This window comes from Corvus kubaryi, unplaced genomic scaffold (assembly GCF_017639235.1).
Source record: "Corvus kubaryi isolate FWS band 111438036 unplaced genomic scaffold, C.kubaryi_AGA036_p1.0 37385, whole genome shotgun sequence".
Taxonomy (NCBI): domain Eukaryota; kingdom Metazoa; phylum Chordata; class Aves; order Passeriformes; family Corvidae; genus Corvus; species Corvus kubaryi.
Window position 1 is genome coordinate 14,775,965 of NW_024581127.1, and position 12,192 is coordinate 14,788,156.

General features: G+C 54.2%; 1 protein-coding gene across 2 annotated transcripts in view; it reads left to right on the forward strand.

Moving 5' to 3' along the window:
* Nucleotides 1–4,810, forward strand: part of OSR2 (odd-skipped related transciption factor 2) — a 7,613-nt gene extending 2,803 nt beyond the window's left edge. The window contains exons 2-4 of one of the 2 annotated variants that reach the window (XM_042036387.1): nucleotides 2,031–2,757; nucleotides 3,408–3,507; nucleotides 4,247–4,810. In XM_042036387.1, the coding sequence (XP_041892321.1) occupies nucleotides 2,102–2,757; nucleotides 3,408–3,507; nucleotides 4,247–4,429 (939 nt within the window). In that variant the 5' untranslated portion in view covers nucleotides 2,031–2,101 and the 3' untranslated portion in view covers nucleotides 4,430–4,810. Of the gene's footprint in view, nucleotides 1–1,557; nucleotides 2,758–3,407; nucleotides 3,508–4,246 lie in introns of those variants that run through there. The other variant, XM_042036388.1, reaches the window with a different exon arrangement.
* The last annotated feature ends 7,382 nt before the right edge of the window (nucleotides 4,811–12,192 follow it).

The window sequence follows — 12,192 nt, forward strand, 5'->3', positions numbered from 1 at the left end:
CCCCCCAGCCACCAAACGCAGTCGTAACAGAGGGAGCTCTGCCCTACGGAAACACTGCCCCTACTTCGGTCATAGCTTCCAGCCGGTGGCTCCGAAACCCAGCCTCAAACAACCAGGATGGAGGCAGGAGCCTTCGGAGCAGCCAGAGAAAAGCGATTTAATTGCTTCTGTTTCGGTTCCTCGCAGAAAGCGAACAGGAACTCACACTACGACATCTTTAAAAATAAGTCTCTATATATAACCACCCCCCCCCACCCCCCAATAAAACGAAAAGGTCGCCATATGTAATAGGTCGTATCGATAACTGTCTCTGGTGTCGATAAAATCACAAACGAGGAAAACTGGGGAGCAGCGGAGGAAGCTCCGGAGAGCCACGACTCGAGGCAAACGAAAACAGGGGTAGGCAGCAGCGCAGTTCCCACCCGACCTCCCTGCCGCATTTCTTTTCCCCAGTCGGCAATTGTGCGGTGCCACAAACGTGGAGGAAAGCTATTTTAGGAAAAAAACCCGGAAAGCAGCTTTCCAGCCGGAGTGTACGCGGTGCCAGTGGAACGGCAGGAGCCGGGCGGCAGCGGCCCGTGAGGCAGGGACACCGCTCATGGAGCCCGGGCTCTGCGCTCGGAGAGTTTCCTTTATTTTTGTTGTTGTTTGGAGGGGGTGGTTCAGGATTTTTGCGGGGGGAGGGTCTCTTGTTTATTTTGGGAACTGAGCGTTACCAGACCCTCCACACAAATCCCTTGAGGTGCTGGGTCACCCTCGGCCCTACCTCTTGTTTACAGGCCCAGAGAGACCCTGGCGTTTGCTTTGGCCGCTTTCCTGGGTCGCGGCAGCCTCTTGGCTGCTGGAAGTGAACCCTCAACGAAAGCAAAAAAAACGGAAACGGCAGTGGCTTGCCCCCCATGCCGATGTCCCCCTACCCCGCGGGAGGGAGCGTCGCTCCGCGTCCGCCGAGGGGACTCCCTTGCGACGGGAGCAGCGGGCCCGGCGGTTTCGGTTGAATGGGCTGAGTGAAACCCTCTGACAGTCACACACCGCTCATTAGCTCACGGCCCCGCCGCTCCGGAGGAGCTCCCGGCCGGGGAACGCCCGAGGGAGTGCGGGGGATTCGGCCGCACTGCTCCGTCCCGCCGGGGCTGCGCTCGCCCTTCTCGGCCCTGCGAGACGGAGGGAGCCGACTACGGGGCAGCGCCGTGCCGGGCGGCCCTCGGTGGGCCGGGGAGGCCTCCGGGCCGGCCGCTCTCCTCGCCGCCGGTGGGATGGCTGCGGCGCGGGGGGCTGGGTAGGAGGTGTGCGTGCGGGGCAAGGGCTCCTTTTCTCTCCTTCGGTTATCTTGATAAATGAGTTGTTGTTGAAGGAAGAAAAATAAGCAACGGAGCTAGGAACGAACGCGGGGTTTATTCCCCCCCCACTCCGCTCCCCGGGCCTGACTCGCCTCTCCGTGAGCATCCTGCTCTATCCCGGGGAGGCCCCAGCCAGGAGGGGTCGGGGGTCGGGGCCTCCTCGCCCGCAGGAGGCCGGACGGAGGGTGGGAGCGACGCCGGGGGCCAGGTCGGCGCGGGGGGCAGGAGGGAGGCGGCTCCGGGGTCTCCGCGGTGGGCGCTGCAAGGGAAGGTGGCAGGGTGACGGAAAGCGGAGAGGCTTCGTCCCCGGCCCCGTTTCTGTTACGCCTGTATTTTTGCACGATTCGTTTAATTTGAATCTGCGGCGCCTTCGGTTGGCTCGGTGCTGAGTTTTCTCCTTTTTATTTTAATTTGGTGTGGGCGTTTCGGGAACGCTATTTTTATTTATTTATTTACTACGCTTTAGCTTCTCCGGTCGAAGCGATCGCGCTGTGGGTCAGTGTCGGCCGCAGGTCCCGGCGGAGAACGGGAGCCTGGGCTGCGGCGGGGTGCTGGGGCCGCGGCAAGACAGTGCACCGGAGCCGTGCCTGTCCCTCCCTGGCTCCGCTGCTGCGCTCGCTTCGGCTAAGGAGCACCACGCTGCTCTCAGTAAAAGTCTCTCTCCCCTCCTTTCTCCCTCTTCCTTCCTAGGATTTTCTCCCCGTCTCGGAAGCCCATCAGAGGCACCAGCTGCTCCGCCGGCTCGCGCCCACCTCGGGAAGATGGGAAGCAAAGCTCTGCCAGCCCCCATCCCGCTGCACCCGTCCCTGCAACTCACTAACTACTCCTTCCTCCAGGCTGTGAACACCTTCCCCGCAGCTGTGGACCAGTTGCAAGGTCTGTACGGACTCAGCGCCGTGCAAACCATGCACATGAACCACTGGACATTGGGCTACCCCAATGTGCATGAAATCACCCGCTCTACCATCACGGAGATGGCGGCTGCGCAGGGCTTGGTGGACTCCCGCTTCCCCTTCCCCGCGCTCCCCTTCGCCACGCACCTCTTCCACCCCAAGCAAGGGGCCATCGCCCACGTCCTCCCAGCATTGCACAAGGACAGGCCCCGCTTTGACTTTGCCAACCTGGCCGTGGCCGCCACGCAGGAGGACCCCCCCAAGGTGGGGGAGCTCGCCAAGCTGAGTCCCGGACTGGCCTCTCCCCTGTCGGGCATCAGCAAGCTGTCCCCGGACAGGAAGCCTTCCCGCGGGCGCCTGCCCTCCAAGACGAAAAAGGAGTTCATCTGCAAGTTCTGCGGCAGGCACTTCACCAAGTCCTATAACCTCCTCATCCACGAGCGAACCCACACGGACGAGCGGCCCTACACCTGCGACATCTGCCACAAGGCTTTCCGGAGGCAGGACCACCTGCGGGACCACCGGTGAGGGACCACCACGACCGGGGTCGGGCCGTGGGCAGCCGGGGTGGGGTGAGCCTCTCGAGGAGGACGAGACTCAGCGGCTCCAGGAGCTCTGGGCTGAGCCAGGGAAACCGCGCAGGAAAAGCTCCCGGCTCAGATTCCGTGGCCACGGAGGGACCAGGGCAGCCGAAACCTGCGTTTTGTGAGGGAGAGCCAGAGGGGTTCACAGCAGGAGATGAAGATCCCGGGGCTTTTGTGCTTCTGAGTCATGGCCCTGGGGGATGGAGGGAACAGGACGGGTCGCAGGTGGGCGCTTCCCTGCTGGTCCCCCATCCGTCTCCGCACACCGCGGCTGGTGCTGAGAGGCGCCCGCGGCCGCGGAGCGGAGAATGCTCTCCGCCTTCGAAGAAGAGCGGGCTAGGGTCCGGCCGGCAGCTCAGATGCTGTCCCGGTCTGGCACCAGAGAGTGCAGTCACGCTTCGATATGAATTATTGCAAATGATTTGAACCCGCCAAGAAATTTAACCATAAACAGAATAATAATGGGGAAGGGAGGAAAGAGCAGGGTGAGGGCGTCTGGGGGATTGTGTCGAGTTTGGGGGAGTGGGGTGTGGGGTCGTGTGTCCCACGCGCCTCCGGCAGCGCTGCTCACCCCACGGGTTGCCTTCCAGGTACATCCATTCAAAAGAGAAACCCTTCAAGTGCCAGGAGTGCGGGAAGGGCTTCTGCCAGTCCAGGACCCTGGCGGTCCACAAAACCCTACACATGCAGGTGAGCCCGGCGTTCCCCGGCCTTTCAACGTGCGTGCCGCCGGCGCGGACCCAACCCGGCCCGGTTCGGCCCGGCTCGGCTCGGCTTAGCCCGCCGCGGGGCAAGGGCGGTGGCCATCGGGGGAACGGGGCTCTGGTGGAGAGGGGAGGGGGGAGGGGGTTCCGGCACCGGAGGGTCCCGTGGGTCCGCGGGGGGACAGCGGCCGGTGGTTACCTCGGCGGCCGCCGGAGACCCGCGGAAAAACGGCGGCCGTGGGAGACAGGCTTAAAGCCAGCGGGGACGCGGTTGGCGGCCGGGAGTGAGCCCCGGGTTCGGGTTTGTCCGCGCCGCTGCTTCGAGGCGTTTTTCGTTGAGGGCTGCAGCCCTGCCCTGGCGGCGGCGGCAGGCGAGGGGCAGAGGGGCGGCCCGGTGGCGGGATGCGGGATGCGGTGCGGAGCGGTGCGGAGGGACCGCCGTGGCAGCCGGGCGGGCAGCAGGAGTCCCGGAGCGGGAGGGCGGCGCGGAGGCTGCTTTCCGTGCGCCCCAGGGGCGCGGAACATCACGACTCGAGAACTATCAAATAAGGCTTTTGGGGCAGGATAGGGAGAGGTGGGCGGCCGCCCGGCCGCACGGGGCTCCTCTCGTTCGTGTCCTCCCCCGATATCTCAAGTTGTGCGTTGCGATGAGAAAAAGTGCAGTGATACGTTAAACCAGGTGGTTTGTGAAGGATTAATCCTTTGCTTGCTTCAAATCTGAACAGGAATCTCCACACAAATGCCCCACATGTGGAAGAACCTTTAATCAAAGAAGTAACCTGAAAACTCACCTTCTTACCCATACAGACATCAAGCCCTACAACTGTGAGCAGTGCGGCAAAGTGTTCAGGCGAAACTGTGATCTACGGCGGCACAGTCTAACTCACACCCCGCGGCAGGACTTCTAGAGCAGCCAGGGACCCGCGCCCGCTCCGGCAGCTCCAACTTGCCCACTTTACTCAAGGAGTGTATTGTAGGAACTCACAGACGCGCACACACACACACGGAGACACGCACGCAGACTCGGGGCCAAGCTTTCCTACCACATGTCTGCGAAACTCGTTTAGAGAGTGCGGACTGCAGGATCGGGCCCCTCTCCAACCCACACCCAAGCGTAAAGCTCATCTTGTAGATAATCGCGGCTCATTTTAGAGCTCTGTACAGAACGTGGTTTTTTCTTCATTTGTTTGTTTTGTATCGTGTCAGATGCACATCGATAACAAATCGTGGAGGCAAAGTATCTCTTTAAAAATGTATTTCAAAATAAATCTTTTTTTTTTTCCAAATACCTCCTGCCTTCTTGTATTATTCTCTGAGCATTTGGGCTTTTTTTTTTTCCTGCTGTGTCAATGCAATGGTAAAGCATATTGAATAAATTTCCTAGCTGGGTAATTGTACTGTCACAACAATTTTGGTGATCACTTTTGTTTGGTCTGTTCCACTGTCGCTGTTGTGTTATCTATTGTTAAGTAAAATGAAAGTGCCTTATTTGAGAGTTTATAGCTCTATTACTTAATAGTATGAATGTCTAAATATTAACTTCTGTACTTTTTTTCCCTCATTTTCCCGAACGATTTTTTTAAAAGAAGAAAAAGTAAGAAATATTTGCAAATAAACAGATCTTAGGAAATAATGCATAGAGCCGTTCTTACACCAAAGCGGCTTATTAGTAACTTATTTGCAATCAGCCCGTATATTGTAAAAGTTATCCTTCTCACGGGGATTGCAGCAGGCAGCCTCCTGCCTGTAGACTTTGGACACGGGCAATTCACCTGCCTAGACAGGGACTTTATCCTGCAGAAGACGATTCTTTCCCGACAGCTCTGGAAGCAAAGAGCGAGGCGCCAATACCGCCCTCCGCCCCGGGCTCATCCGCGGGCCCCTGGCAGAGCTGCGGCACTGGGAGCAGGGATCCCCTCACCCCGTTCCCCTCCTCCATCTGCGCTGCCGAGCACAAGTCACGCCCAGGGGGTTGGACGGAGAGGCGAGGAGAAGAGGGATTGTTCCCCCCCTCTCGGGAGACCCTCACCCCACGGTGGGGGCCCCCAGGCACTCCCCGCCGGGGTGGCTCTCGGCGACTCAGTATGTCCACCCCATGGGCCGCACGCTCAGTGCCTGCACCGGCTCTGCAGCCGGCAGGATGGTGGCACTGAACAATGGGCTCCCCTGCTTGTCATCCTTGCAAGCCTCTCACCAGTGCCTGTGGACTCTTCTGGAAAGGCATGGTGCCAACGCTGAGGCATTTTCCCTGATATACTGCAGGGTGACTTGGATGTGCATCCCCTCATTACCATCCCACTGCTCTTGTCACTTCTGGCACCCTTTCCACAGTGTTTTGAGTAGTTTGGGGCCCCAAAAATTGTTCTTTCTCAGGCTAGGGGCAACCGTCCTGCCCTACTCCTCTGCCAAATAAAGGACCAGGTTAGACTAGCAGGGAGAAATCTCTTCCCCAGGCCCAGGGAGCCCTATCCAAGGAGAGAGCAATCCCCTTGCTCCCAGCTCATCAGGGAGGGCTTCACTCCTGGACTCCACCTAGCAGGGTACCAGAACTCCAGGCTGGTCCATCCATGGAAAGGATCACAGATCCTAGCATGCCCAAAAGCAGCGGGTACTGACAGAGCTTGTGTGGCTACACTGTCCCCCTCCCTGATCCTCGTTGGTCCTTCGGCAGGGTAACCACCCTGCCTGAACACTGTTAATGAGTAGCAAGTCAAAACCAGCAGTGCTTGGTCTGCAGTCAGACCATCAGTGCAGAAAGCGCTGCATCACTGCCTGCACTACCTCCACAGAGGGCTGCCACGGGGCAGGGACTACAAGCCAGCCCTGCTCTGACCCAGACCAGGCAGACAGGTGAATTTCCACGGGTACACCAGATATGACAGTCCCAAACTCAGACAAAATTTATCATGTGGTCAAGGCCTATCTCTCCATCTGCCCCTATCCAGGAAGATGGAGAAGGAAAGAAAGTTTCTGCAGCCAGAAATACTGGTCTGCTGGCTTAAGAGCAGCCTCCCTAGTCAAAGTTTGTGTCATTTGCTCTCTTCCTCTTCACCACCTGTGAACTTGCACCCCTTCTTTGCTGGGGTGCTGCACCCCTAGAACTATCTTCTCCCCCACCCTGCCCTGCCCTGCTGGCAACCCTTGTTCTCCCTCTTCAAAATGCTTCTCTCTCCACGCTGCTCCTCTCCAAACCACTCTTCATGGCCATCTTTTGCTTCCTCTTCATGGGCATCTTCCCAATACCTGATGTCTTCCCATCTGACTGATTCTTCTACTCCCAGTGCATTCCTGTTCTCTCAGTAGGTTATTCCCTCTAAGTTTCTCTATCCTTATTGTCCACTGAGTTCCTGTCCCCAGGCCATTTTATGTTCCCAAGTACACACAGCAAAGCTGGGATAACTCCATTTGAGTAAACACTCCTGTCAGGATACATATGTGCTTAGTCCGCTCCTCATAGGCCAAGTTCTATGTGAAGTTTGTTTGGAAAGAACTTAATCAGATGAAGAATATCAAAGCACAAAATTAAAGTGATTGTATATAGCTAAGGTTTTATTTAATTGTTTGGGGTTGCTTGTTTAATAATCTTCCTCCTGAGCAGACACAGATTGTAAATTTATCTTCTGAGGATTTCTAAAGTTCAGCAGCCAGAAAAAAAACCTAAATTACTGAAGCGGGTCAATGACAAGCATTTCTAACCGTTGGTCCACGGACTGTTATTTTATATTTAAACCAGTAGCTATCATCTTAAAATGTCAGAGAATGATCTATTATTTCTCTTTACTCTCAATACACTTGCCTATAGCACTGCCACACCCCACTCACTTTTTAAAAAATCATCCCTCCCTGGAAAATTTCAGAGGCAGCTATAAAGAACATGTTAAAATACACATATGGTTTGTTGGTTTTAGACCTGTTGGGAACAGAAACAAGTTCTGTAAAGCTACCTTTTGGGCAGGGCTAGGGTTTTTATAGCCATAAAGTTCCATCCTGACTTTCACAATGCAAACACTAAATACAGCAATATCGCTGTGACTGCTGTTTGTGCCTTTGTGAAGTATCCTCCTTCCCTCTGGAAGTTCTCTGCTCAGTTGCACACAGTTCCATGCTTCTGCAGTTTCTGAGAGCTTCCCAAACCACCTGCCTCCTGCTGCTCCGTGTTTCCCTCTCCCATTGCCACTTCTTTTTCAGCACTGCTTTTTTTTTTGCCTGCACTGGCATGGCTCATTCTGCACTTTTTGCTGTGTTAGAGGCAGCAGCTGCAGTGCTGTAGCAGGGAAAAGAACTAGCTGTACTACATACCAGGGAGAATAAAACAGCAGATAATAAGATATGTCACAATAATCTCCATTTTTTGGGGGCAAATTATTGCCCTTTAAGTTGCATCTGAAAACTGAGCTCTTTGCACATCAGTTGCTGAAACAGATGCTGTCCACAGCTGATGGCAGAGCAGCTCAGCCCAGCTAATTGTGCATAAAGCTTTTCTATGAGGTAAATATTACATAGCAGTGGCATATCATGCTATTCCAGACCAGCACAGACTATATCCAATGCCTGTCCAAATCTGCTGGCAAAACCCAGCTTTATACCAGTACCACTCTAGGAATATGCACAGCCCAGATCTAAATGTCAGGCATCCAGCAGCAACCCAGGAATGCAGCATGGCCACTGGGTCTTGGGGCTGGTGCCCAGGGTCCCTTTGAGTAAAACATGTGAAAAAACCACTATTTATTGAACTCCTCTCTGCCTGCTCTCCCCTTCCTTTTTCCTCTTCCTTCTTCCTTCGCACTGGTCTACTTTTGGACATTTGCTTCAGGAGCTGCTTCTCTTACCCCAGACATCCTGTACTACACCCTGCCTCCTGTCTAGACTCACCTCCATCTCTTTCCCTACTTTTTCCCTCGTTTCTTTTTTGCCTTCCCATGTCTCACCCCATTTCAACCTCTTTTCCTGAACAATTTCCTTCACTCAGACTTTTTGGTTCCCTCTTTTGAACCACTCCAACTTCCAGTTGTTGCCTCATTCTGTCCTTCAGCCACCAGCCCATATGAGGTCCTCTCTCTTCCCTGACCCAGAGCTTGTGTCCCCTGTGTGGTACTTCTCACACTCTGCTGGTCCTTCCTTGCTGATCCCATTAACTGATGCCATGTCCATGTGGCACTCAGGAGACGCCAGAACAGGTGCCATAGATGTACTTGGACCCCTTTAAGCATGCTGGCTCTGACACAAAGCCAGCAGCATAATCCCAGGAGGACCAGGGCTGGTGGCACATGCACCTGGTGGCAGCCTGGGCTACTCAGGGTGGAAGCACTGCTATCAGCAGTGCTGCAGCCCACAGACAGCAGGGGACGGGCAGGAAGGGGGACAGACAGCAGGAGACAGGCAGGCAGGGGACAGGCAGGAAGGGGGACATGGCTCCAGTGGAGACCTCGCATGCTGTGCTGGGAGATGCAATGGCCCCAGAGGAAGGGCAGACTTCTTTTCTCAGACCTGGGAGTGCTGGCTGAAGGTGGCATCTCTTCTGGCTGCAGGCTACCACCAGCTGCAGCAGCCAGGCCTTGCATCCATCACAGGGCTGGTTTGGATTTGGGGAGATGAGGAGCACTCTTACAACCTCTCCTCCATTGGGCCACGTTGAAAGGGGGTTGAAGAGGGTGGTGGGCAGTCTCTGGAGCAATTGGGATTGTCCAAGTGAATCTCCAGGTCTTTAGAATCCATTTGAAATCAGCCTCGTCTCAGTAGGAGAGGGGGAGCAGCAGGACTTTTGCTTCGCTGAAATTCTTGTAGGATCCAGAGAGTGGCTCCATTGCCTCACACGGCTGAGGGCTGCAGCTGGGAGAAGATTACAAGCCCCAGGTCTTTTCACTTTCCCTCTCTGCAGAAATCCCCCAGATTTCTGGCTTTGAAACAAGCTGACTTCACCTTGCCCCGATCTGCAGATCGGGGATGGAATCGGGAAAGAAACCTGCTGGCATGGGCGGTGCCGGTGGTGCCGTGCCGTAGGCAGTGCAGCGAGACTCCCACTCCCCCAGGCAGTGCCTTGACCTGAGGCTCCCTCGCAGAGCACTTGTGAGGACTCTCCTACATGCCAGGGCATTTCGGAGACCCATTTGTTCATCTGGGGGAAGCAGATTGACTGATTGCTTGCTTTTCTCTGTTCAAGTGTAAGAGGAAGCAAAACCTTTATTTCTTTTTCCCCTCAGAGATTCTTTATAAAGCATTATCTCTACTACTGCCAGCTGACAACCTTTGGCGTCACTACCACTCAGTGCACTGAAGATGCCTCAAGGTGTGTCAGTCGTGCTTCACGTCAATGCGCCTTGATGTATCTCTTTGGCTAGAATTGAAAGGTACAGTTTCTAAATCTCCCGGTGACCCATTTTGCACGGATCACTGGTGCGCTAGAATGTAGCTACTCCTTCCCATCGTGTTAATGCAAGTTTGCCTGCGTTCAAAGCAGCCTGGCCTCCATGTGCCACGCTGAGCACAAACGGAGAGCTCTCGCTTGGGTCTCTGTGTGAAACGGGCGCAGCTGCTTCAGACTTAATATCTTCCACACAAGTTACATGCTTTAGGTGTTTTCATTGCTCTATCATAGTCCCTTTATTTAAACATCGTAAATTCTTTTGCTTGATAAACACAGGCAGACAGCTGGGTTTTCTTAATCTTGGGGCTTGTAGTCAGCAAGCACAGTGAATGCTCCCAGGTTGCAGAGGCACCCTCTCCTGCCCGGGTCCCGTGGGCCCCGCCTCAGCTAAGCTGGGCAGCAGCGCTCAGCGCTCACTGTGTCACCAGGAAAAGGACCAAAAGGCCTGCGAGGGGGCTGCTCTGGTCACAGGTTGCCTGCCTGAGTGTCCTTGAAGCCAGCCCTGGGGACAGCCCTAATTAGTACTTCCAGTGCAGCCCTGTGGCTCCCTGCGCCGTGCTGGCTGTGCACTGCCCTGTCTGCCGGCACACTGGGATGGGAAGGCGGGTGGCGGGAAGGCAAAACCTCAAGGGCCCTTCTAGAAGGCCCTGAGGCCCAGCTGTGATGGCAGATGGGATTCATGGGCAGCTCCAGCCCCGGGCATGCTCAGGCTGCCTTGGAGGGCAATGCAAATGCAGTGCACCTGCCTGCAGGGTGCCATGGCCCCCTGAGTCCTTTAAAGGATGCATGGGCTGGGTGCAATGTAAACCCAGTGCTGATTTAGTCCAGGAGCTGGTTCTGCTGGGATGAATCATTTAACCACACAAGCACCCCATGGCTCTGCCTCTCATTTCCATGTTGTGGCCTTCTTTTCCCACCCCACAGAGGAAATGATGGCCCAATCCTCGGCATGAACCGCAACAGAAAAACGCTAGGGAAACAAGGAAGCATTCGAGGGCATTTCAGTTATATATACAACTGAATAAATCTGGGTGATTGAGTCAGATCCTCACCAACTTCATTTGTCATGCGCCGATTATCCTCTAATTTTATTTCATGAAAGCTGGGTCTTGAAATTAATGCTGCATTAAGAGGTATGTGGCAGCTCACATTATCACATGTAATGTTCCTGCCAAGCTACAACTGTACCTTTGTCATGATTCATATTTTCAAACTCCCATTAAAAAGGTTAAAAACAGATTTTCAGTAGTTCAGCTGTGGGTACCTCACATTTTTCTGAGTCTCATTTGCCTAGTTAAAACAAAAAACAAACTCTAGACACACCAAGTTTTTAATGAAAAATTAATCTGCAATGCAGTCGTGTGGTCCTGTCCTTTTCTGGGGTGCACAACAGGTCCAGTTCCCTAAAATGACCCAGTAAGTTCAAACGAGCTTACTGGCATTATTGCACAGTAGCGAGGGCTAAATGTGGGGACCTTGCTGCCTTTGCCTAGGTCTGTCCTTACATAGGCAGCACTTGTTTGTCTACTTCAACAGGGCTTTCCAACTGGGAAGTGAGGATGTGGGCAAATGAACGAGTCACTGCAGGGCAAACAGGGGATGTGAAAGTTCAGCACCTCAGCTACTGCCCAGGAACTGCTCTAATGTATTCTTTAACCCCCTCATAAAATGCAAACTCACTTTTCCTCTCCCACAGGGAATGATATACTTGGCTTTTGCTACAAGATGCTGTGGGTAAGAGGGTGCAGGTGGACACTTGCCACCACAGAGCAGCCAAACTGTAGGCTGATGGCAGTTGGTTGTCTCCCTAAACTCTGGGGCACAACAGGTTAATTTCCCTAAAAGCCCCACTGTAAAATCCTGATTCAGGGGAGGGAATGGCATGGGAGCTTCGGTTCTCAATTGGCCTTTGCTTCACAGCCACTTGCAGGCAGCAACCTGGTTTGACTAAAATTTGTCAGGTTTCAGCAACAGGAAATTGCAGATGAGAGAATGCTCTGTAAAGTGCATTTGCTCAGTTTCAGTTGCAAGCCGTGAAAAGTAGCAGCTCCCTAAACTCCCAATTTTAACCCTGCTATTAATACAGTTTTTTCTAATAGCACTGAGACTAATGCAGCATGAGGGTCTTGTTGTAGTAAACAATCTCCCAATGATGTTCAAGAAACCCACGTCCTGTCTTCACGCAGTTTGCTGTCTAAATGTCCCAGCAAACTCCCAAGCACCTTACAGTGTCCCAGCCAAAATACAGACGGTTAGGAAGGTGACTCTATATTAAAACCTAGTTTTGAGGTGTTTCCTGCACCAGAA